The sequence below is a fragment of the Martes martes genome (assembly GCF_963455335.1).
Source record: "Martes martes genome assembly, chromosome: 3".
Lineage (NCBI taxonomy): Eukaryota > Metazoa > Chordata > Mammalia > Carnivora > Mustelidae > Martes > Martes martes.
The window spans coordinates 80,601,295-80,628,300 of NC_137890.1; the positions used below are offsets into that span (position 1 = coordinate 80,601,295).

General features: G+C 36.9%; 1 protein-coding gene across 1 annotated transcript in view; it reads right to left on the bottom strand.

The window, feature by feature from the left end:
* Positions 1–27,006, bottom strand: part of IFT88 (intraflagellar transport 88) — a 146,079-nt gene that overhangs the window by 109,430 nt on the left and 9,643 nt on the right. Inside the window, exons 4-8 of the mRNA XM_080798204.1 lie at positions 14,415–14,471; positions 13,215–13,268; positions 12,260–12,323; positions 11,476–11,545; positions 1,504–1,594 (exon numbers count right to left, since the gene is read on the bottom strand). Coding sequence (XP_080654330.1) covers positions 1,504–1,594; positions 11,476–11,545; positions 12,260–12,323; positions 13,215–13,268; positions 14,415–14,471 — 336 coding nt within the window. The remainder of the gene's footprint in view (positions 1–1,503; positions 1,595–11,475; positions 11,546–12,259; positions 12,324–13,214; positions 13,269–14,414; positions 14,472–27,006) is intronic.

Here is a 27,006-nt window from a genome sequence, read left to right on the forward strand (position 1 = left end):
ATTTTTTTTTTAGAGCTAGATAAAAAAAGCACCAGGTCTGTGAGCAATAAAAGTAGCTTTTATACTGAACAATTCTAACGGTATTCATTAATGTGATAACTAAGTCTTAGAAAGTACACTTATATGGTATGACAAAGTAATGAGGACAAAGCAAATAAAGAAAAAATATTTAATTAATTTATTAAGATTCTATTTATTTATTTATTTGAGAGAACGAAAGATCACAGAGGGAGAGGGAGAAGCAGACTTGCCACTGAGTGGAGAGCCCTATGCAGGGCTCAATACCAGGACCCTGAGATCATGACCTGAGCTGAAAGCAGACCCTTAACCTACTGAGCCACCCAGGTGCCCCAAAAATATTTAATTAAAAAAAGAAAAGCAGAGGGATGCCTTAATGGCTCAGATGGTTAAGTGTCTGCCTTCGGCTCAGGTCATGATTTTGGGGTCCTAGAATGGAGTCCAGCAATGGGCACCTTGCTCAGCAGGGAGCCTGTTTCTCCTTCTTCCTGCCACTCCTCCTCCTTATGCTCTCTCTCTCTCTCTGACAAATAAATTAATAAAATCTTTTTTTAAAAGAGGCATGAAAAACCAGAGTTGGGGTACCAAAAAGCAAACTATGATTTTGCAGTTTACTTAGGAAAGAGTATTTTACGGTAGTGAGGCTTAAATAAGAAAGCAACACTTAGTACTGCATGTGGACCATGGTAGCTATGCCTTTCAGCAGGCTTTGAGTCTAATTCAATAGGCCACCAGGCTGCAAAATTTAATCAACTGTTCCACCAGAATTTGTTTTCCTATTGTATTGACCAATGTCAAAAAATTACAAAATCAGTCAACTGTTTTGACCTGAGAGTTTTTATGAAGCAGCTGCCTATTGTTTTCAAAAAATTGCTTTAGTGAAAACTCTAAGGCCTGTCAATAGCAAAAAACAAACAAACAAACAAAAAACCCATGTGTATCTATTCAGGTATCCCTTACTTTTTGAAAGTTCATATAACGCCACTCTGCTTTAACAAAAGACCTACATTAGCACCTGTTTTTTGCTAACTGAAAGAAATATGAAGATTTCTGCTTTTATTAAAAAAAAAAAAAGGGCAAGAAGTGAAATAGTGTGCAACCTCTGTTTTGTAGCAAACCCTTCCAGAGGCAGCGCATATCTCCAGTAGCGAGAGCAGCCTCATCACACTCAGCATCTCAGCATCAAGCCATCAGAGCTCTGGATTGCCTGTGAGCATCTGTGCTTTATTTTGATTTTCTCTGTGCATCCACTAGCAAGATATGTCCCCAGACATCAGAAAAACCTAAGAGAGGTTACTTTTGGGGTCTAGGAATGCTCAAAGATTTTTCAATATAAATTCATGGTAATTGTTTGATGCTATTTGCTTATGAAAGATTTTGCTCTACTTCTGGATAGCAGTGAAAACCTGTACATATGTTTTTTATTTGTGCACATACGTATGACATACACTTCACATCTTGAATCCTAGAAGTTTATGAACTTACCAATTTTAAGTCTCCACAGCTGTTGGCAATACAGCTTTCTTCTACCAATTCATTTACTTTCTTCTCTAATTGTCTAATCTTTTCTTCTGGACTATTAAAGAAAAAGCAGAGGTACTCTGATTCATTCAAGCACAAATAATACATATTAAAATTTAATTTACCTGTAATATTGTCCGTTATGTGCTTTTATAGGAATAGGTTCCAGATAAGACAAATGTATAAATAGCGTTAAAGAGCAAATGCACTACTTTTTAATAATTATATAATTAATAGTAAAAATAACATCTTTGGTTAATAAAACTAAATAATTACTTGGCACAAGTGTAATTTAATACTGAGCCAAATGCTTTACCCTAATTATGTCATTTAATCCTCCCAATAACATCTGATATAAGTACTACTGTTATTATCATTTTACTGATAAACTGGTTTAGAAAGTTAATTTTTTTTTAAAGATTTTATTTATTTATTCGACAGACAAAGATCACAAGTAGGCAGAGAGGCAGGCAGAGAGAGGAGGAAGCAGGCTCCCTGTGGAACAGAGAGCCTGATGTGGGGCTCGATCCCAGGACCCTGGGATCATGACCTGAGCTGAAAGCAGAGGCTTTAACCCACTGAGCCACCCAGGCGCCCCTAGAAAGTTAATTTTTAAGCCCAAGATCACACAGCCAGTTAAGTTATAGTGCCAGGATTTAAACCTAAGTAAGGTAATTCAAGGACCCGTGCTATTACATTATCATCCCCAAAAGAAAGCAGATCCTTTCTTAGAGCCTATGACAAATGAAAACTTTACTTTATGGTGAAGAAAACTGAAGACCCCATAAAAGAGATGAAAATTATTATTACTTAATATGAGATGGGTACTCTAGAGAGTATTTCCAACAATGTGAAGAAGTTAAAATATCCTGATTCAATTAGAGGCAAACATAGTACTCCCAAATCAGTCACATTTCAACAACAACATTAATGTCATTTTGCTACCACTTTCTTCCAGCAAAGTATCACAATGCTCTGAATGTACATCAGTGCCTAAATAAAATTTTACTATGAATATTTGAGAATACACAGTAGTTCTCTTAATTTTCTACAAATGGACTTATAAAAAATACAGGAATAAATTCAATAGTATAGTTTTGTCTATAGATTCATGTTTTTTGGTAGAATCTGACTAAAATTTAGTCAGGTGGGATACAAATTTTATTGGTTTACTAAAAATTTGCAAATTTCTTACTGAGCAATGAGCATAATAAATGCCATCTTATAAAGGTTACAACAAAGTACAGAATTCTATTTTATAATCCAAAACACCCTAATAAATGTCTTCAGATATTACTTACAGATAATTATTACACCTAAAATATGAATACAAAATTTTAAAGTTACAAACGTTATAAAGACACTAAAATTTTTAGTGTTTTTTAGTGTCTATTTTACAGAGTAAAGTAATTACCCTATCCCTATCAAATGCCAGGAAAATGAACTCTATATGCAGACACTGTTAGACACCTACCCACACAAGAACCCGCCACCATCTTTTCTCCTCACATACAGATCTAAACTAGTCAAGAGTCTCATTCTCTTGCCAAATGTTTGGTTCAGTCATGCACATACGATGCACTTTTGGCCAGTGAGAAATTAAGACAGGTTTGCTTAGGGTAGAGGCTTCCTGGGAAGATTTTCTTTGCTCTATGAATGGGATCCAAAACTGGGAACTTTCTGGCTCTAGAATTTATTAACTACATGGAGATTTTGAACTCTCAGGGCTCTTTTGGCATGATAGGATGAAAGTTCTTAAGAAAAGCCAAGAGAGCCACAGAAAAGCTGAACCAGGGATGATGTTATTGAGCATTTAAATTAACCATCCCGGGGCGCCTGGGTGGCTCAGTGGGTTAAGCCACTGCCTTCAGCTCAGATCATGATCTCAGGGTCCTGGGATCGAGCCCCGCATCGGGCTCTCTGCTCAGCAAGGAGCCTGCTTCCTCCCTTCTCTCTCTGCCTGCCTCTATGCCTACTTGTGATCTGTCTGTCAAATAAATAAATAAAATCTTTAAAAAAAAAAAAAAATAAAAAAAAATAAATTAACCATCCCTAGAAGTGCCTTTCCACCAGACTTCCTATTAAATAAGTTCTTATTGTGTGTTTTCCTCATGTTGGCAGCTGAAAGGATTCTAAATGACCTGGTATTTAAATAAAGTAACATACTTTTATTAGCAAACATGTTGTCATCAACTAGGACACAGAGAAAATAGATTTTCTGTAGAGGTTTGTTAGTGAAAAAGAGAAATTATGTAATTTATACAATAGCCCAAATAGTGGGTTTAAGAACTATAATTTTTAAATCTCTATTATACAGAAGAAAAAGTGTTTAATAACAAGAGGCTCTGTAAACAGCTTGGGTTCAAACTCAGTCCTGCCACTTATTAGAGATGCTAAGTGAAGACGGCTGTGTTTACTTTCTCCCTCAATGAACTAATGATAAAAACATCTCAGTCTTCATTTACATATAGCCCTTGCACAGCAGCACACAGTGAATACTCCGTAAACACTGGCTTATGTTACTACTTGTAAAATGTTTCCATCAATGGTACTTAGATCCCAGTAAGTGCATATACCTGAATTTTTACCACAGCTTTTGGCTACTCTTTAACTGCAAGCAAAAAAACTAAGTTAATGCTCTAAAAAATTAAATTTCTCAATATTGATATGACTCTTCCTATATGTTCTCTTAATTTTTTCATTGAAATATTTTTTTTTATGCATCCTTCTTAAAAATATGGAACGCTTCACGAATTTGCGTGTCATCCTTGTGCAGGGGCCATGCTAATCTTCTCTGTATCGTTCCAATTTTGGTATATGTGCTGCCGAAGCAAGCACTGAAATATTCTTTTAAAATAAGCATATCCTGTTCTGTTTTCAACTCCATTTGGTCTCTAAGAGAATCAATATTAGCATCTATAAACAATAGACTTATCTTCACAAAAATATTAAAATAAAACTGCATAGAACACACATGGCTGTTTTTCTTAGACTTGATTCTTTTGCCTATTCCAAGAACCAGAGATGATGTTTTGATTACTATTCTGTTGACATGAACTTTTATTTTTGAGGATACATGATTAATTTTTTTAAAAACTTTTTAAAAAAATATTTTTATTTGACAGACAGAGAGAGACAATGAGAGGGATAACACCAACAAGGGGAGTGTGAGAGGGAGAAGCAGGCTTCCCACTGAGCAGGGAGCCCAATGTGGGGCTCTATCCCAGGACCCTGGGATCATGCCCTGAGCCAAAGGCAGACACTCAAGTGACTGACCTACCCAGGCACCCCAAAAAGCTCTTTCTTTTAATCACCCAGTGCTCATCATGACAAGTATACTCCTTAATTCTCATCACCTACTCCCCCCATCCCCTATCTACCTCCACTCTGGTAACCATCAGTTTGTTTTCCATAGTTAAGACTCTCTTTCCTGATTTGTCTCTTTTTTTCCCTTTGCTCATTTGCTTCTTAAATTTCACAGAGGAATGAAATCAGCTGGTATTTGTCTTTCTCTGACTTATTTCACTTAGCATTATACTCTCTATCTCCATCCATGTCCTTGCAAATGGCAAGGTTTCATTTTTTACAGCTGAATAACATTCCACCAAATATATATATGCCACATCTTCTTTTTCCATTCCTTTATCTATGAACACCTAGGTTGCTTTCATAATTTGGCTATTATAATGTTACTATAAACACAGGGGTGCACGTACCACTTTTAACTTGTATTTTTTTATTCCTTGGGTAAATACTTAGTGGTGCTATTTAAGGAAACTCCATACTGTTTTCCATAGTGGCTGCACCAGTTTCAATTCAAACCAACAGTGCATGAGAGCTCCCCTTTATCCACGTCCTAGCCAACACCTGTTGATTCTTGTGTTGTTGACTTTAGCCATTCTGACAGGTGTGAGGGGTTAGCTCACTATAGTTTTGATTTGCATTTCCCTGACAGTAACTGATGATGAGCATCATCTCATGTGTCTGGATGTCTTCTTTGGAGAAATGTCTGCTCATGTCTTTTGTCCATTTTTTAACTGGATTTGTTTTTTGGGTGTTGAGTTTTATAAGTTCTCTCTCTCTCTCTCTCTCTATATATATATATATAGGATACTAACCTTTAACTGGATAGGTAATTTGCAAATACCTTCTCCCCTTCCATAGCTTGCCTTTTAGTTTTATTGGTTGTTTCCTTTGCTATGCAGAAAGATTTTTAGTTTGATGTAGTCCCAATATTTTATCTTTGGTTTTACTTCCCTTGTCTCAGGAGACATATCTAGAAAATATTGCTATCGCTGATGTCAGAGAAATCACTGCCTGTGTTCTTTCCTAAGAAAGAACATTTAGGTCTTTAGGTCTCGCATTTAGGTCTTTAATCCATTTTGAGTTTATTTTTGTGTATGGTGTAAGAAAGTACCCCAATTTCATTCTTCTGCACATGGCTGGCTGTTCAGTTTTCTCAATACCATTTGTTGAAGAGACTGTCTTTTCCCATCGGATATTCTTTCCTGTGTTGTCCAAGATTAATTGACCATATAGTTGCCGTTTATTTTTGGATATTCTGTTCCATTGAACTTTGTATCTATTTTTGTGCCAGACCCATACTGTTTTGTTTACTACAGCTCTGTAATATAACCTGAAGTCTGGAATTGTGATGCCTCCTTTGCTTTTCTTTACCAAGACTGCTTTGGCTGTTTGGGCTCTTTTGTGTTTCTATACAAAGTCCGGGATTGTTTGTTCTAGTTCTGTGAAAAAGGCTATTGGTATTTTGATAGGGACTGCATTAAACATGTAGATTGCTCTGGGTAACAGAGACATTTTAACAATTTATTTGTTCTTCCAACCCATGAGCATGGAATGTCTTTCCACTTCTTTGTGTTGTCTTTGACTTCTTTCATCAATATTTTATAGTTTTCAGAGTAAAGCTCTTCACCACTTTGGTTAGATTTATTCCTAGGTATCTTATTATATTTGGTGCAGTTATATCTGGAACTGTTTTTTTAAAATTTCGCTTCCTGCTACTTCATTATTGGCATATAAAAATGCAACAGATTTCTGTAGTTTGATTTTGTATCCTCAAACTTCCCTGAATTTGTTTATCAGTTCTAGCAGTTTTTTGGCAAAGTCTTCCTGATTTTCTATATATAGTATGATGTCATCTGTAAATGATGAAAGTTTTAATTCCTTGCCCATTTGGATACATTTTATATCTTTTTGTTGCCTGATTTCTGTGGCTAGGACTTCCAGTACTATGTTGACTAAAAGTGGTGAGTGGATATCCCTATCTTGTTCCTGACCTTTAGGGGAAAAGGTCTCTTTTTCCCCATTTAGGATATGTGTTGGGGAGAGTCACATATATGTTGAGGTATGTTGCCTCTAAACTTACTTCGTTGCTTTTTATTATGAATGGATGTTGTACTTTGTCAAATGCTTTTCCTGCGTCTATTAAAATGATCCTATGGTTATCTTTCCTCTTATTGATGTATCACATTGATAGATTTGCCAAATCTATCAGACCACTTTTGGAACCCAGGAATAAATCCCACTTAATCATGGTGAACAATTTTTTAAATTTATTGTTGGATCCTGTTTCCTAGTATTTTGTTGAAGATTTTAGTATCTATGTTCATCAGAAATATTGGTCTGTAGTTCTCTGTTTTTGGTGTCTTTATCTGGTTTTGATATCAGGGTGATGCTGGTCTCAGAGAATGAATTGGAAAGTAATCCTTCCCTTTCTATTTTTTGGAATAGTTTGAGAAGAATAGGTCTTAACTTTTCTTTAAATGTTTGGTAGAATTTCCCTGTGAAGCCATCTGGTCCTGGACTTGAAAAGAATGTGTATTCTGCTGTTTTAGGATGGAATGTTCTAAATATATCTGTGAAACCCATCTGTTCCAGTGTGTCATGCAAAGCTATTGTTTCTTTGTTGATTTTCTATTTAGATGATCTGTCCATTGATGTAAGTGGGGTGTTACAGTCCATTACAGTTATTGTATTATTAGCGATTATTTCCTTTATGTTTATTACTGTTTCATGCATTTGGGTGCTCTCATGTTGGGTGCAGAAATATTTATAATTGTCATATCTCCTTGTTGGATTGTCTCCTCTATTATTATATAGTGTCCTTCTTTGTCTCTTGTTACAGTCTTTGTTTTAAAGTCTAGTTTGTGTGATATAAGTATTGCTACCCTGGCTTTATTTTGACATCTCTTTGCATAATAAATGTTTCCCCATCCCCTCACTTCCAATCTGCAGGTGGCTTTAGGTCTAAAATAAGTCTCTTGTAGGCAGCATATAGATGGGCTTTGTTGGGTTTTTTTTTTTAAAGATTTTATTTATTTGACAGACAGAGATCACAAGTAGGCAGAGAGGCAGGCAGAGAGAGGAAGGGAAGCAGGCTCCCCACTGAGCAGAGAGCCCATGACCTGAGCGGAAGGCAGAGGCTTAACCCACTGAGCCACCCAGGCCCCTCTGGGCTGTTTTTAAATCCATTTTGTTACCCTGTGTCATTTGATTGGAATGTTTACATGAAAAGTAATTAGGGGCACCTGGGTGGCTCAGTGGGTTAAAGCCTCTGCCTTCTGCTCAGGTCATGGTCCTGGGGTCCTAGGATCAAGCCCCGCATCAGGCTCTCTGCTCAGCAGGGAGCCTGCTTCCCCCTCTCTCTGCCTGCCTCTCGGCCTACTTGTGATCTCTGTCAAGTAAATAAATAAAATCTTTAAAAAAAAATTTAAAAAAAAGAAAAGTAATTATTGATAGCTATGTATTTATTGCCATTTTATTACTTGTTTTGTAGTTGTTTCTGAAGATTTTTCTCTGATCCTTTCTTTTGTCTTTCTCTATTTTATAGTTTTCTTTAGTGATATATTTGGATTTCTTTCTCTTTATTCTTTCCGTATTTATTCTTTTTTGGTTTGCAGTTACCATTAGGTTTGTATATAGCATCTTTTGAATATAGCCATCTATATTAAGTTGATGGCTGTTTGAGTTTGAACCCATTCTTCACTCCTGTTATCCCCTCACTTTAGGTATATGACGTCATATTTTACATCCTTTTGAGTTCCTTGACTGATATTTTAATAAAATATTTTTACTGCTTTTGTGTTTCCTACTTTCTCACTGTCACTTTTGGTCTTCCCTTTTCACTCAGAGAATCCCCTTTAAACATTTCTTGCAGGGCTGGTTTAGTGGTCATGAGCTCCTATAGTTTTTGTTTGTCTGGGAAACTCTTTATCTCTCCTCCTATTCTGAATGACAGCCTTTCTGGATAGAGTAATCTTGTCTGAAAATTTTTCCTATTCAGCATTTTGAATATACCATAACGCTCCCTTCTGTGTCTGCTGAAAAATCTCTGGTTAGCCTGATGGATTTTTCCTCATAAGTTACTGTCTTCTTTTATCTTGCTGCTTTTAACATTTTCTTCTTTATCACTATATTTTGCCATTTTAATTACAGTAGATCTTGGTATGGGTCTGCTTTTGTCGATTTTTTTTTTAAAGATTTTATTTATTTATTTGTCAGAGAGAGTGAGCACAGGCAGACAGAGCGGCAGGCAGAGGCAGAGGGAGAAGCCGGCTCCCTGCTGAGCAAGGAGCCCGATGTGGGACTCGATCCCAGTACCCTGGGATCATGACCTGAGCCGAAGGCAGCTGCTCAGCCAACTGAGCCACCCAGGCATCCCGCTTCTGTTGATTTTGATGGGTATTCTGTGTGCCTCCTGGCTCTGGATATCTGTTTTCTTCCCCAGATTAGGGAAGCTTTCAGCTATTATTTCTTCAAATAAATTTTCTGCTCCCCCTCTTTTCTTTTGATGGACTTTTATAATATGGCTGTTATTACATTTGGTGGAGTCACTGAATTCCCTAAGTCTATTCTCATTTTGCGTAATTTTTTTTCTCTCTTTTCTTCAGCTTGATTACTCTCCACTACTCTCGTCTTCTATGTCATTCATTTGTCCCTCTGCTTCTTCCAGACTGTTGTTCCTTCCACCATGCATGTTTCTCATTTCATTTATTATACTTTTACTTCTGGTATACCTTATAACTGTATTAAGGGTCTCGATGTCTTTCACTCTTTCCTCAAGTCCAGTGAACATCTTTATGATCACTACTTTAAATTCTCTCTCAGTCCTGTTATTTGTATGTGTTTCACTTAGATCTCCTGCTGTTGCCTTGTCCTCTGTTCTTTCATTTGGGACAAATTCCTCTGCCTTCTCATTCTAAGTCTCTGTGCAAACTTCTCTGTGTTAGGAAAATCAGCTATGTCTCCTGTTCTTGAGGATAATGGCCTTATAAAGAAGCCTATAGTGCCCTGCTGTATAGCGTCCCATGTTCCCTAGGGCCTGGCGCTTCCAGGAGCGTCTCCAGTGTGTACTATGTGCACCTGCTGTTATGTCCTAGCCACTTTATCCTTCAGGCCCATCATCTGCAAAGGCTCTCTTTGCCCTTCTGTGGACAGTTTTTGGTCCCTGGTCTGAATCTGGAAAGTTTTAATGAAGTATTCTCTTACCTGTTTGTGAAATGAGACCTGTCACCACTGCCACTGGAACTAAGAGTCTGCAAAATTCCCTCTTTGGGAGGCGCAGTGCTGGTAGGGGTTTGTTCTGGTCTTCTGGGGGAGGGATCTGTAGTACTGGGACTTACACAATCCTAACTGCAAAGTGCATTTTCATTGGAGTATAGGGGATGGGGCTTGGTGTATGCAAGTTAGGTAGCAAATGTCTGCGCTGTGCTGGTTCCTACAGGTGGTCCTATATTTATGCTGAAGGGCAAGGGAGGGAAATGGCAACAGCCCATTTATTTGTTCCTGGCAAGGTCTATCCATGAACACTGTCTCTCTGGGACACCCTCTGACTTGAGCAAATAACCTCCCCACTGCATGCCCCAGGCACTCCTCAGATCACTGTTTCCTTGCCTTGTGTCCATGGATCATTTATCTGCCTTCTCTCCAAGAGTAATGCAATGGCTGCCAGGCTCTATCCTGGCCATGCCTGCTAATCTTTAAAACTCTAGGCTTTGGGGCACCTGGGTGGCTCAGTGGGTTGAACCTCTGCCTTCGGCTCGGGTCATGATCCCAGGGCCCTGGGATCAAGCCCCGCATCGGGCGCTCTGCTCAGTGGGGAGCCTGCTTCCCCCTCTCTCTCTGCCTGCCTCTCTGCCTACTTGTGATCTGTCAAATAAACAAACAAACAAATAAATAAATAATAATTTAAAAAATACTCTAGGCTTTAAGTCACACTGCTTGCCAGAATCCATGAAATTTGGCCCTTTGGCTTTCCAAGCCAAATCTATGGAAGTCAGTTTTCCTTATGCACTCTCCTGTTAGTCTGTCTCTCACCCTTCCCCACTACCACAGTTCTCTGACCACTGTAGCAGCCATGTTTCTGTCCTAAACCCTGTCTCCGTACTTCCTACTTTCTTTAATGTGTCCTCTTCTCTACCTTTAGTTATGGAGTTTGTTCCGCCAGTCTTCAGATTTCTGGAGTATTTAGGATGATTTGATAGTTATCTAGTTGTATTTGTGGGATGAGGTGAGCCTCATGAAGTGGGGGTAGGGTCCTACTCTGCTATCTTCCCCTCCCTGTTTTCTTGAATTTTACATAGAGTGAAATCATATGACATTTATCCTCCTCTGACTTATTTCACTTGGTAGTATACTCTCTAGTTCCTTCGATGTCATCGCAAATGACAAGACTTCATTCTTTTTAATGGCTGAATAATATTCCAACACACACACACAATCAATATATACACCACATCTTTATCCATTCATGAATTGATGGACACCTGGGCTGCTTCCGTATCTTGGCTTATAAATAATGCTGCCATAAACATAGGGGTACTGCTGACATGACCTTTTAAAATACCTGAAAATTATGTATTTGGAAAATAAAAATTAAAAATACACAACACTAAAACAACATGAGAACTTACATACCTATCTTCATTTTTAGCTTCCAGAGGAGGAGCAGGGCCCCTTGACTGACCAAGGGGGTCAAATGCAGAGCCTGAGATACAATTCAAGAGCTCACATTGAATTTGTGATACAAATAATTTAAGAAAACTTGCACAAGTTAAATTTACCTATTTATTAAATGGCTTAAATTACCTATTTATTAAATAGCCAGGACATTTATTATGTTTATTTAAACACTTTATATATAAAAAAATTGGTAAAATTTTAACATACATCGAATTTTATAAATAAAATGTGAAAACAAAAATGAGTATTCTCTCAGCATTTACTTCTCCTCCACAGTAATCTATCCTAACTCTAGGAACTCTAAATTATCAATCATGGAATGACCTGGTACTGAGTTTTTAACTATTTATTGGTATAATACTATTTTCACCTGTAAATTTTTAAATAGGCTTTAATTCATATAAAATAAATTGCATTTTTTAGTTTTTTAAAAATGCACACATTTTTAATGTACAGGTCAGCACACTTTGACAAATTACATGCCAGTATAACCACCATTCCAATTGAGATGCAGAACGTTTTCATTGCCCCTTTCCTCTTTCATTTATTTATTTTTATTAACATATAATGTATTATACCCCTTTCCTCTCTTAATGGTACCTAAAATAATGACATACCTTACCATCAACGGCATGTTAGATTTTATTTAAAATGGTAACATTTTACATTTACACATAGAAACACAATAACAACATTAAAACATCTGAAAAAAATTATTAGAAGAGATAATATAACATACCTCTCAAAGCTGCTTTGGTAAAACCAGCTGCTCTCACTGCTGTCATTGGTCTAGTAACTCCATCCTTGAAAGAAAAAAAATAATTTAAAAGGTGTTCTTAAATTAAGATTTGCTTCTTATTTCTAGTTCTGGACATACATTAACACAGTCCCTTTTTTTTTAGTCCCAGTTTTTCTGATTTTTTAAAAAGACCTATTCATTTATTTGAGAGAGAGACAGAGAGACAGAGAGAGAGAGAGAGAGCACGCACATGTGTGGTTGGGAGGGGCAGAGAGAAAGGAAGAGAGAAACTCTAAGCAGACTCTGAGCTGAGTGCAGAGCCTCATGCAGGGCTCGATCTCACGATTCTGAGATCATGACCTGAGCTGAAACCAAGAGTTGGACGTTTATTCGACTGTGCCCCCAGACACTGCTTTAACACTTATTTTTAATCACTCTCTGCTTTTTCCTTACCCCTGCCTCCTCATATATCAGTTCTGTCTCTACTTTCCCTTCCCCCTATAAAATTTCAATTCCTCGCTTTAACGGATCTTACTCCTAGTTTGGAAAGAAAAACTCAAAAGATTTTTATATAGCACCTACTATAAGTTATATAGGTTATTAGCTGCCTACTCCTCTACTTTTTTGGTCTCCTATATGCCTATGAGAGAAACTACAGAAATTCTTGCAAGTGATAGCATAGGAAAAATGGGACCCAGAGTTCACTACGCAAGCAAACTATCAGTTCTATGTCCACTCCCCAATGGGATTTCATTTGAGACCTGAGTAAATCCAATGAGATTTTGACTTCAAAGATTCTGAACAGTCCAAACTTCAGCCCACAATTTAAAGAATCAGGGTCTTTACATAAGAAACACCTTCTTTAACATTTTAAAATAATATAATAAAAAATGTCGGCAATAATAATCTAAGTCACAATAGAGGCCCAAAATGAACAACCACATGACAGAGATACCTGAATAGCCCCTGTCATTGGTCTTCCCATCGAGGATGCCAGGGATGTCTTGGACTAGTAAACAGAAAACTAAATTAAAATGATTCCAAAAAAATCTACATTTAATTTTATAAAACCCAAGTTACAAAAATTTTCTTCATAACTTTTTTCTTCATTCTATTGGCAAGTAAACCTAATTCTTTCCATTTATAACTAAGGATATAAGATTAAACAATAAAACTCTAAAACAAGCCTCAGCAAACTACAACCGTAAGCCTTTGTCAATAACATTTTATTGGAGTACAGCCATACCTCACTGTTCTGCACACTATCTACAGCAGCTTCTATACTACAAATGCAGAGTTTGGTAGCTGCAACAGGGACTATGACCTGCAGAGCCTAAATTGCCTGGCTCTTCACAGAAAATGTTTGCTGTTTTCTATTCTGAAGCACCACCAAAAATCAAATTTATGAGTAATACAAGCTTAGGCTGATTAATAAAACCATGTTTCACTTAACACACAGTTATATTATGTGTATGACTAATTTCCTTATTCTTATCAATAAATATGATGTCAAATGTCCTGGACTTCTAGGTACTAAAACCATTTTTCTGATCCCTATGGAATATTACAGGAAAGACTAGGAAATACTATTCTACTTCATTGTTCTGTTTTTCTCCCATTCCTCTTTTATTTCACGTATGCTAAAGACATCCAAATTTGGGCAAGACTTCAAACTTTTCCTTTATGGATTTTTATATAGCATCTTTTCTCCAAATATCTCAAATAAAAGCAACACCCAAATATATGCCTCTGAAAATTTTCTCAAATTTTATAATTTTATTTTTCATGTACTAATTGGTAGGTTTTAAAATATAAACATCATTACTTTTATATAACATTTAACTTCACATAAAAATATGAATGGAATACACATGAGACTTGGTAATATTACACAAAAAATGAAAGGAAGTCAATCAACAAACACAAGGTTTACAAATAGAAATGATAATAAAATATTTTCTGATAAATTTATAATCAAAATGACTACAATATAAAAGCTATTAATCAAATTAGACTTTTATAAGGTTTGTCTATCTAAAATAAAAAATATATCTGGGTCACAGACTGAAAGATAACTCAAATTATTTAGAACTGCCTAAAGTGAACTTATGGATGAGAAAAAGCACCTTAGTATTTTTAGCTTAAGTAAACCTACCCCATATCCAGTAGCTACAGGTCTAGTAACTGCTGTGCTTGGTATTTTAGCAGTTATCTTGGGGAGGAAAAAAAACATAGTTAATAGAATTCAAATTAAGCTACACAATAGAAAACTAGAAAAGCAATGGGAAATATAGACTCATCAATAGAGAAATATTTATATAATATTTAGAATAACTTCTCTTAAATTACTCTAAACATTAAGGATCCCAGGTATTTTAAAGTATTAAGAAGGAGAGTTATTCCGGAATTCATTTTAAAGGAGAAAAGAAACTTGAGAATTTTCTGAGGTACCAGTGAGAAAGATTAGTTTTCATGACTGCTTCAATCATTCATTATGTATACTGACTACTGCCAGCCGCTAGGCTGATAGACACAGGATCTGGCATCAGAGAATCTGCGTTTAAATTTCAGCTCTCCTTCTACCAGCTGTTTTTATTCATACTTTTTTAAACCTAAATTTTCTCATCTTTGAAATAATGATATCCTGATGCCAAAACTGTAATTGGAATCAAACAGGACCATGTAGACGGAAATGTCCCATATGTTAGTTGTTAGGCATATTTGTTTGAAATATTTGATTAAAGCATCATTAGTACAAGAGCTCTACTTCTGGTTATGATGGACTGCTGTTTTAAACAACTTTAAATAACTTTCCCACTAAGAATAACTAAAAAAGCTAGGAACATTAAAAACAAATTTTTTTTAAGGATTGTCTCTCCCTCTTTTTTTTTTTTTTTAAAGATTTTATGTATTCATTTGTCAGAGAGACACACAGCAAGAGAGGGGACACAAGCAGAAGAGTGGGAGAGAGAGAAGCAAGCTTACTCCTAAGCAGAGAGCCCAATGCGTGGCTTGATCCAAGGACCCTGGGATCATGACCTGAGCCGAAGGCAGACGCTTAACAAATGAGGCACCCAGGCGCCCCAAGACAAAAATATTTTTATAAAAAATCAATTTGAATATATTAGAGAACCAAAAAGGCAGTGAAGAATTGACAAGGTTTCAAGATAAGGAAAAAGGAAAGCTAGAGAGGTATGCCTGCACTTGAGCCTGCTTTTCTCCAAAAGGCATGGCTAAGAAGCTGAACACAGCTCTCTAAAGACTCTCTTAAGACATAAAATATTGGAGTTGGGGGGGGTGCTGCCACGGAGGCAGCCTTGGTAATTCTCTAGGCTTTGACTGTGATCTCAAAAGGCTATACTCTACAACTGAAAGTAGATAAAAAGCATACTAGCCCTCATAAAAACTGAAGTCCAATTTAGAACCATCTCAAACTCAACTGGATTAAGGTGAGCCAGGACTTCTAATGTCTCTAGGACCATAAGCAAAAGTAAATTCTCTAGTGAAAGGTAAGATCATCTAGAGTTGTGCTAACCAGTGGAACTTTTCTGCAGTGGTGAAAATGTTCCTTATCTGCCCTGTCTGGTAAGAGCTATTAGCTACATGTGGCTATTGAGCATTTGAAATGCGAGTGATTGGTGTAATCTGAATTTTTATATTTTACTATATTATAAATAATTTAAATGTACACAGCCACATGACTTAGCCATTATTATACTGACAACTCAGACATATACCCTTAAATTATCTCTAAAATTTTTCATTTACAATGCCTGACATTGAATCAAAAGGAACCTGACATATAGGAGCCAAGACCACCTAATGAAAAGGGAAGAGAAACAAAAGACTAGAAAGACACTCAGAAAAGGATACATATAATGGAAATGTCAGACACAGGCTTCAACATAACTATGCTTAATTGATCAACGAATTAAAAGACAAGATTGACAACTTCAGCAGAGAAGTGGAAAGTATAAAAAAGGAATAAATAGAAATTATAGAACCCAAAAACAGTTGAAAATGTACAATTCTGGCATTGTCGAGGAAGTAATAAACCACTAAGTAATACAAGACTTTAATAATTTAAAGATAAGTATTGTAATCTTTAGGAAAACACTAGAGAGAATGGTTAAAGAATGTAAATGTACAAGGTAACATTGGGAAGATATGGAATAATAAAAAAAGAAATAAAAGAAGGCAAGAAATAAGAGAAAATGATACATAAAAGAGTCAGAAAAAACAAAAAGCAAATAGTGAGACAAGTTAAAACCAAATCAGTAATTTCATTAAATGTAAATAAACTGAATACTTTCAACCACATTTTAAGAAAAAAACTCAGTTACATTCTGCTAATAAGAAATACATCTTAAATGTATGGATATGGAAAAGTTGGAAATAAACAGATAGGAAAGACATATCATGCACACACTAGACAAAAGAGAGCTTCTGTAGCCCCACGAATATATCAATATCTGACAAAATAGACAAACAGCATGACTAGATATAGGACATTTCAAAAATAATAAAAGGCTCAATTTACACTGAAAATATAATAATTTGAAATAGTCCTTGCTCCAAATATATAAAGCAAGACTCTAAAAAAAGAAATCCACAGTATAAATTTTGATATCTTTCTAACAGAACTGGTAGCCCCCCCAACACAAAAAAATCAGTAAAAATATAGAATTCTTGAACAAAACCATTAACAAACTCGATCTAACTGACAGATCTTAGAAAAAGCTGAAAAGGAAGGATATGTGTCTCAGCAATTTTTCCATGAGAACAAACTAAAGGAAAGAGACCATTATTCTTTTAAGTACTTACTAATGACTAAATTGGTGTTTCAGTTTTTTACTTTTAGCATGGGATTGATCTCCTCAGATAGAATGGATTCTATGCTGGCTCATTACTTATTCACTTATATCCTCATCTGCAATACCCTTCTTCCCATATCTCAAGTCAGTCTTAATTGTACATACCCTTTAAGATTCAACTATAAATTTATCTTCTAAGCAGTCTTGCTGATTATCCCAACTAGTGACAAATAAACTCTTTTTGTGGTCCCATAACAATTTGTACTCTTTTCTTTACAATACTTATTACATTATGCTTTGAATATATGTATCCATTTTATTTTCCTTCCTAACTAGCTAGAACTTTATCCCTTGAGTAAGCCTAGCACCTTTCACATAAAAGTTAAATAATTTTTCCCTGATTAACATAATAAATAGGATATGAAAAAAATATTCAATATGGGGTCAACAGACTTAAGCTCTGCCCCAATTATGGGTACCTGTGAGATCTGGCCTCTCTAGGCCTAAGTTTTCTCATCTATAAAATGAGGATCTCTAAAGTTGCTTCTGAATATTGCTGAAGGGCTGGCATGATAAAATGATCACCTGATGTCTGATACCTGAAATCACTAAAAATACCATTTACCACAATCAAGTGGGACTTATTCCTGGTTGCAAGAGTGGTTCAATATTTCAAATCAATCAATGTGGTATGCTACGTTAATAAGATAAAGGATAAAAACCATGTGACCTCAACATGGATGGGACTGAAAGAGATTATGCTGAGTGAAATAAGTCAAGCAGAGAGAGTCAATTATCATATGGTTTCACTTATTTGTGGAGCATAACAAATAACATGGAGGACATGGGGAGATGGAGAGGAGAAGGGAGTTGAGGGAAATTGGAAGGGGAGGTGAACCATGAGAGACTATGGACTCTGAAAAACAACCTGAGGGTTTTGAAGGGGCGGGGCGGGGTGGGAGGTTGGGGGAGCCAGGTGGTGGGTATTAAGGAGGGCACGTATTGCATGGAGCACTGGGTGTGGTGCAAAAACAATGAATACTGTCATGCTGAAAAGAAAAAAAAAAAAAACAAAAAACACCATGTGACCATTTCAATAGATGCAGAAAAAGCATCTCACAAAGTGCAACATCCATTCCTGATTAAAAAAACCCTCAACAAAGTAGGTTTAGAGGAAACACACCTCAACATAATAAAGGCCATATATGAAAAACCCACAGCTAACATCATCCTAAATTGGGAAAAACTGAGAGCTTTTCATCTACAGTCAGGAATAAGACAGGGAAGGGGAGGAGCAACATGGCAGAGGAGCAAGAGACCTAAATTTCATATGGTCCAAGGAATTCAGTTAGATAGTTATCAAACCATTCTGTATACCTATGAACTCCACAGGAGATTGAAGAAAAGAATAGCAGTAACTCTATGAACAGAAAAGCAACCACTTTCTGGAAGGTAGGACATATGCAGAAGTGAATCTGAGGTGATACATGGGAAGAGAGACCACAGGGGTAGGAAGTCTCCGTCAGCTGGCTCCCAGCACATGATAGAGCAAAGTCATTTCAAGCAGGGACCCCACAAGTGGCAGATGTGGGGAACAATTTTCTTCCTCCACTGGGAGGAGCGGCAAGGAGCACACTGCAGGAATCTACTGGATTTGGAGACTCTAAATGGGGTCGTGTGCCAGAGACAGAAATGCTTGGTCACAGGCCAAATGAACATGGAACACCGCCAGAGACCAGGGAGATGGGAGTAACTGACTGCTTTCTCTGAGGCGCACTGAGGAATGGAGCCCCAAGGTTTCTCCTCCAGGGCTGGAGATTGGGAGGCAGCCATTTTCATTCTCTTCCTCCAAAGCTGTACAGAATTCAGGGAATAAAAGCTACCTAGAGCAAACCCAAACAGATTGCTTAGCCCGGCCCCTGGAAGGGTGGTGCAATTCTACCTCAGGCAAAGACATTTGAGAATCACTGCAACAGACCCCTCCCATAGATCAGCAAGAACATCCAGCCAAGACCAAGTTCACCAATCAATGTGAACTGCAAAACTCCAACACTAGGGGAATACAGCACATAGAATTCATGGCTTTTTTCCCATGACGCTTTTGTCTTTGAGTTAATTTTTTTAAATTTTCTTTAATTTTTTCTTTTTAAAATTTCTTTCTTTCCTTTTTCAACCAACATCTTATCATATCAATCAATGCCTTATTAAAATCTTTTTTAATTTTCATTTTTACTGTCATACTCTATCCTTTCATTATATTTAACCTTATTCTTTTGGGTATACATAAGTTTTTCTTTCATTAAAATTTTGAGATACAGTTTCTTCTAACAGACCAAAATATATGGTATATCTAGTCTATGGCTTTTTTATTTTTTTAAGATTTTATTTATTTATTTGACAGAAAGATGGAGAGAGAGCACAAGTAGGCAGAGCGGCAAGTAGAGGAAGAGGGAGAAACAGGCTCTCCACTGAGCAGGGAGCCCGATGCGGGGCTCAATCCCTGAACCCTGGGATCATGACCTGAACTGAAGGCAGCTGCTTAATCAACTGAGCCACCCAGGGGCCCCTTATCAAGCCCATTTAAAATTTTTTTTTTAAATTTTCATCTTTACAGTCATATTCTATCCCTTGCTAACTCTATTTTTGTATGTATGTAAGTTTTTCTTTCTTTGAAATTTTGGGAGGCAGTTTCTTCTAAGAGACCAGAATACACCCAAAATCAACTGGGTGGCTCTGTTCTATTCAACAGACTAATCATATTCTTTTTTTCTTTCTTTTCTTTTCCCCCGGTTTTGGTCTCTTCTGATTTGTTCAGTGTATATTTTTCTGGGGTCATTGTTACCCTTTTAGCATTTTGTTCTCTCATTCATCTATTTTTTGCTGGATAAAATGACAAGGCAGAAAACCTCACGTCAAAAAAGAAGAATAATAGGCAGTACTGACTGCCAGGGACCTAATCAATACAGACATTAGTAAGATGTTGGAACTAGAATTCAGAATGACAATTATAAAGATACTAGCTGGGCTTGAAAAAAGCATAGAAGATACTAGAGAATCCCTTTCTGGAGAAATAAAAGAACTAAAATCTAACAAAGTTGAAATATATAAGGCAATTAATGAGGTACAATAAAAAATGGAGGCTCTAACTGCTAGGATAAATTAGGCAGAAGAGAGAATTAGTGATATAGAAGACCAAATGATGGAGAATAAAGAAGCTGAGAAAAAAGAGAGATAAACAACTACTGATCATGAGGGGAGAATTCGAGAGGTAAGTGATACCATAAGATGAAACAATATTAGGATAATTGGGATCCCAGACGAAGGAAGAGAGAGAGGAACAGAACATATATTGGAGCAAATTATACTGAAGAACTTCCCTAATTTGAGGAAGGAAACAGACATCAAATGCAGGAGGGGCAGAGAAACCCCCCTCAAATTAAAAAAACAGGTCAACACTCCATCATCTCATAGTAAAACTTACAAGTCTCAGAGACAAAGAGAAAAGCAGCTTGGGACAAGAGCTCTGTAACCTACAAGGGTAGAAATGTTAGACTGGCAGCAGACCTACATCCACAGAGACCTGGCAGGCCAGAAAGGACTGGCATGATATATTCAGAGCAAAAAATGAGACAAATATGCAGCCAACAATACTATATGCAGCTAGGCCGTCATTGAAAATAGGAGGAGAGATAAAAAGCTTCCAGGACAAATGAAAACTAAAAGAATTTGCAAACACCAAACCAGCCCTACAGGAAATACTGAAAGGGGTCCTTTAAGCAAAAAGAGAGTCTAAAAGTAACATAGACCAGAAAGGAACAGAGACAATATACAGTAACAGTCACCTTACAGGCAATACAATGGCACAATATTCATATCTTTCAATAGTTACCCTGAATGTAAATGGGCTGAATGTACCAATCAAGACACAGGGTATCAGATTAGATTAAAAAAACAAGACCCATTGATATGCTGTCTGCAAGAGACTCATTTTAGACCCAATGACACCTCCATATTTAAAGTGAGGGGGTGGAAAACCATTTACCATGTTAATGGACATCAAAAGAAAGCTGGGGTGGCAATCCCTGTATCAGATAAATTAGATTTTAAACCAAAGACTATAATAAAAGATGAGGAAGAACACTATAACATACTTAAAGAGTCTATCCAACAAGAAGATCTAACATTTGCAAATCATTATGCCCCTAGCCTGGGAGTGGCCAATTATATATATATTAATAACAAAATCAAATAACAAATAACAAAAATCAAAGAAATACATTGACAATAATAAAATAATAGTAGGGGAATTTCACACGCCCCTCACTGAAATGGACAGATAATCTAAGCAAAAGATCAACAGGATATAAAGGGCTTTAAATGACATGCTGGATCTGATGGGCTTCACAGACATATTCAGAACATTCCATCCGAAAGCAACAGAATACACATTCTTTTTTAGCGCACACGGAACATTCTCTAGAATAGATCACATCCTGGGTCACAAATCAGGTCTCAACCGGTACCATAAGATTGGGATCATTCCCTGCTTATTTTTGGGCCATAATGCTTTGAAACTTAAACTCAGTCACAGAAGGAAAGTTGGAAAGAACTCAAATACATGGAGGCTAATGAGCATCCTATTAAAGAATGAATGGGTCAACCAGGAAATTAAAGAAGAATTTTAAAAATTCATGGAAACAAATGAAAATGAAAACACACCGTTCACAATCTTTGGGATACAGCAAAGGCGGTCCTAAGAGGAAAGTATATAGCAATACAAGCCTATATCAAGAAACAAGAGAAAGGTCTCAAACACACAACCTAACCTTACACCTACAGGAGCTGCAGAGAGAACAGCAAAGAAAGCCTAAACCCAGTAGGAGAAGAGAAATCATAAAGATCAGAGCAGAAACCAATGAAACAGAAACCAAAAAACAGTACAACAGATCAATGAAACTAGGAGCTGATTCTTTGAAAGAATTAATCAGATGGATAAACTCCTGGCCAAACTTTTTCAAAAAAGAAAAGAGAAAGGACCCAAATTAATAAAATCATGAATGAAAGAGAGATCAAAACCAAACCAAAGAAATACAAACAATTATAAGAACATATTATGAACAACTATATGCCAGCAAATTAGATATTCAAGAAGAAAGGGATGCATTCCTAGAGACATATAAACTACCAAAACCGAACCAGGAAGAAACAGAAAACCTGAACAAACCCATAACCAGTAAGGAAACTGAAGCAGTAATCAAAAATCTCCCAACAAACAAGAGCCCAGAGCCAGATGACTGCCTAGGGGAATTCTACCAAACAATGAAGAATTAATACCTATTGTCCTAAAACTGTTCCAAAAAGTAGAAATGGAAGGAAAACTTCCAAACTAATTTTATGTGGCCAGTATTACCTTGATCCCCAAACCAAAGACCCCAACAAAAAGGAGAATTACAGACCAATATCCCTGATGAACATGGATGTAAAAATCTCACCAAAATACTAGCCAATAGGATCCAACAGTACATTAAAAGGATTATTTACCAGAACTAAGCAGGATTTATTCCTGGGCTGCAAAGTTGGTTCAATATCTGCAAATCAATCAATGTGATACAATACATTAATAAAACAAAGAACAAGAACCATATGATACACTCAAAAGATGCTGAAAAAGTATTTGACAAAGTACAGAATCCTTTCTTGATCAAAACTTTTCAAAGTGTAGGGATAGAGGGTACATACTTCAATATCCTAAAAGCTATCTAGAAAAACCCCACAGCAAGTACCATTGTCAATGGGGAAAAACTGAGAGCTTTCCCCTAAGGTCAGGAACACAGCAGGGATGTCCACTACCACTGCTGATATTCATAATAGTACTAGAAGTCCTAGCCTCAGCAATCAGACAACAAAAAGAAATTAAAGGCATCTGAATCAGCAAAGACGTAGTCAAACTTTCATTCTTTGCAGATGATATGATTCTTCATGTGGAAAACCCAAAAGACGCCACCCCAAAACTGCTAGAAGTCATACAGAAATTCAATAAACTGTCAGGATATAAAATCAATGCACAGAAATCAGTCCCATTTCTATACACCAACAAGAAGACAGAAGAAAGAGAAGTTAAGGAGTCAATCCCATTTACAGTTGCACCCAAAACCATAAGATACCTATGAATAAATCTAACCAAAGAGGCAAAGAATCCGTACTCAGAAAAGTACAGAATACTCATGAAAGAAATTGGTGAAGACACAAACAAATAGAAAAACGTTCCATGCTCATGGATTAGAAGAACAAATATTGTGAAAATATCTATGTTACCTAGAACAATCTACACATTTAATGCAATCCCTATCAAAATACCATCAACCTTTTTTCAAAGAAATGGAACAAATAATCCTAAAATTTGTATGGAACCAGAAAAGACCCCGAATAGCCAGAGGAATATTGAAAAAGAAAGCCAAAGTTGGCAGCATCACAATGCCAGACTTCAAGCTCTATTACAATGCTGTAATCATCAAGACAGTATTTTGTACTGGCATAAAAACAGACACATAGATCAATGGAACAGAACAGAGAGCCCAGAAATGGACCCTCAACTCTACGGTCAACTAATCTTCAACAAAGTAGGAAAAAATGTCCAACGGAAGGAAGAAAGTCTCTTCAACAAATGGTGTTGGGAAAACTGGACAGTCACATGCAGAAGAATGAAATCAGACCATTTCCTTACAGCACACACAAAAATAGACACAAAATGGATGAAAGATCTCAGTGTGAGACAGGAATCCATCAAAATTCTTGAGGAGACACAGGCAGCAACCTCTTTGACCTCAGCCATAGCAACTTCTTCCTAGAAATATCACCAAAGGCAAGGGAAGCAAGGGCAAAAATGAACTATTGGGACTTCATCAAGATCAAAAGCTTTTGCATAGCAAAAGAAACAGTCAACAAAACCGAAAGACAACCGATGGAATGGGAGAAGATATTCACAAATGACATATCAGATAAAGGGCTAGTATCCAAAATACATAAAGAACTTAACAAACTCAACACCCAAAGAACAAAGAATCCAGTCAAGAAATGGGCAGAAGACATAAACAGACATTTCTGCAAAGAAGACATCCAGATGGCCAACAGACACATGAAAAAGTGCTCAGCATCACTCGCATCAGGGAAATACAAATCAAAACCACAGTGAGATACCACTTCACACCAGTCAGAAAAGCTAAAATTAACAAGTCAGGAAACAACTGATGTTGGTGAGGATAGGGAGAAAGGGGAAACCACCTACACTGTTGATGGGAATGCAAGCTGGTGCAGCCCTCTGGAAAACAGTATGAGGGTTCCTCAAAGAGTTAAAAATAGAGCTACCCTACGACCCAGCAATTGCACTACTGGATATTTACCCCCAAGATATAAATGTAGTGATCTGAAGGGACACATGCACCCGAATATTTGCAAAAGCAATGTCCACAATAGCCAAACTATGTTAAGAGCCTAGATGTCAATCAACGGGTAAATGGATAAAGAAGATGTGGTATATAAATATATACAAAAGAATATTATGTAGCCATCAAAAAATGAAATCTTGCCATTTGCAATGACGTGGACAGACCTAGAAGGGATTATGCTAAGCAAAATAAGTAAAGCAGAGAAAGACAATTACCATATGACTCAGTGATATGAGGAATTTGAGAAACAAGACAAAGGATCATAGGGGAAGGGAGGGAAAAATGAAGTAAGACGAAACCAGAGAGGGAGACAAACCATAAGAGACTCTTAATCTCAGGAAATAAACCGAGCATTGCTGGAACAGTAGCGAGGAGGAGGGATGGGGTAGCTGTGTGATGGACATTGGGGAGGGTATGTACTATGGTGAGTGCTGTGAATTGTGTAAGACTGATGAGTCATAGACCTGTACCCCTAAAACAAATAATACATTATATGCTAATAAAAAATTAAATTAAAAATAAAAAAGGACGGGTGCCTGGGTGGCTCAGTGGGTTAAAGCCTCTGCCTTTGGCTCAGGTCATGATCCCAGGGTGCTGGGATCGAGCCCCGCATCGGGCTCTCTGCTCAGCAGGAAGCCTGCTTTCCCCCCCCACCTCTCTCTGCCTGTCTCTCTGCCTATTTGTGATCTCTGTTTGTGAAATAAATAAATAAAATCTTTAAAAAAAAATTAAAAAGGAATAAGACAGGGATGTCCACTTTCACAACTTTTATTAAACATGTACTGGAAGTCTTAGCCATAGCAATCAAACAATAAAAAGATATATAAGTCAAATCCACATTGGCAAGGAAGAAATGAAACTTTCACTATTTGCAGGTGACATGATATTCTATATAGAAAACCCAAGACACTCCACAAAAAAACTGGTAAAACTGATAAATGATGTCAGTAAAGTCACAGGACATAAAATCAACATACAGCAATTTGTTGTGTTTCTTTTTTCTTTTTTTTTTTTAAGATTTTATTTATTTATTTGAGAGAGAGAGAGAGAGAATGAGAGAGAGAGCATGAGAGGAGAGAGGTCAGCGGGAGAAAACAGACTCCCCATGGAGCTGGGAGCCTGATGTGGGACTCGATCCCGGGACTCCAGGATCATGACCTGAGCCGAAGGCAGTTGCTTAACCAACTGAGCCACCCAGGCGCCCTGTTGTGTTTCTATAATGAAGCAGCAGAAAGAAAAATTAAGGAACCAATCCCATTTACAATGCTACCAAAAATAATAAAGATACCTAGGAATAAACCTAACAAAAGTGGTGAAAGAACTGTATTCTGAAAACTGTCAAACACTGATGAAAGAAACTGCAGAAATCCAAAGACATTCCGATTGGAAGAACAAATATCGTTAAAATGTTGATACTATCCAAAGCAATCTATACATTTAATGCAATTCCTATCAAAACCAAGAGTATTTTTCACAGAACAAGAACAATTCCAAAATTCCAAAATTGTTCCAAAAGACCCCAAAAAGAGACAGCAATCTTGGAAAAGAAAAGCCAAGTTGGAGGCATCACAATTCCAGACTTCAGGTTATTTTACAGAGCTGTAGTAAGCAAAACAGTATGGTCCTGGCACAAAAATAGACAAGGACATCAATGGAACAGAACAGAAAACCCAGAAATGACCTCACAACTGTATGGCCAATTAATCTTCAACAAAGCAGGAAAATATCTATTGGAAAAAAGACAGCCTCTTCAATAAGTGGTGCTGGGAAAACTGGACAGCCACATGCAAAAGAATGAAACTGGACCATTCTCTTTTACCATAAATGAAATAAACTCACAATGGATTAAAATCCTAAATGTGAGATCTGAAACCATAGAAGTCCTTGAAAAAAGCACAAGCAGTAATTTCTCTGGCATTGGCCATAGCAACTTTTTTCTAGATAGGTCTCCTGAGGCAAGGGAAATTAAAGCAAAAATAAACTACTGGGACTATATCAAAATAAAAGGCTTCTGCACAGCAAAGGAAGCAGTCTAAAAAACTAAAGGCAAACTATGGAAGGGGAGAAGATATTTGCAAATGACTTATCCAATAAAGTTACTAACCAAAATACATAAATAACTTATAAAACTCAAGTGATCATCATCACTTACCACCAGGGAAATGCAAATCAAAACTACAGTGAGCTACCACCTCACACCTGTTAGAGTGGCTAAAATCAACAACACAAGAAACAACAGGTGTTGGCGAGGATGTGGAGAAAAAGAAACATCCTTGCACTGTTAGTGGGAATCAAAACTGGTACAACCACTGTAGATAACAGCGTATGTAGAAAACAAGTATGTCAAAAAGTCAATAATAGAACTACTCTGTGATCCAGCAATTGCACTACTGAGTATTTACCCAAAGAAAATAAAAACATTAATTCAAAGGGATTCATGCACCCCTATGTTTACAATAGCATCATTTACAACAGCCAAATTATGGAA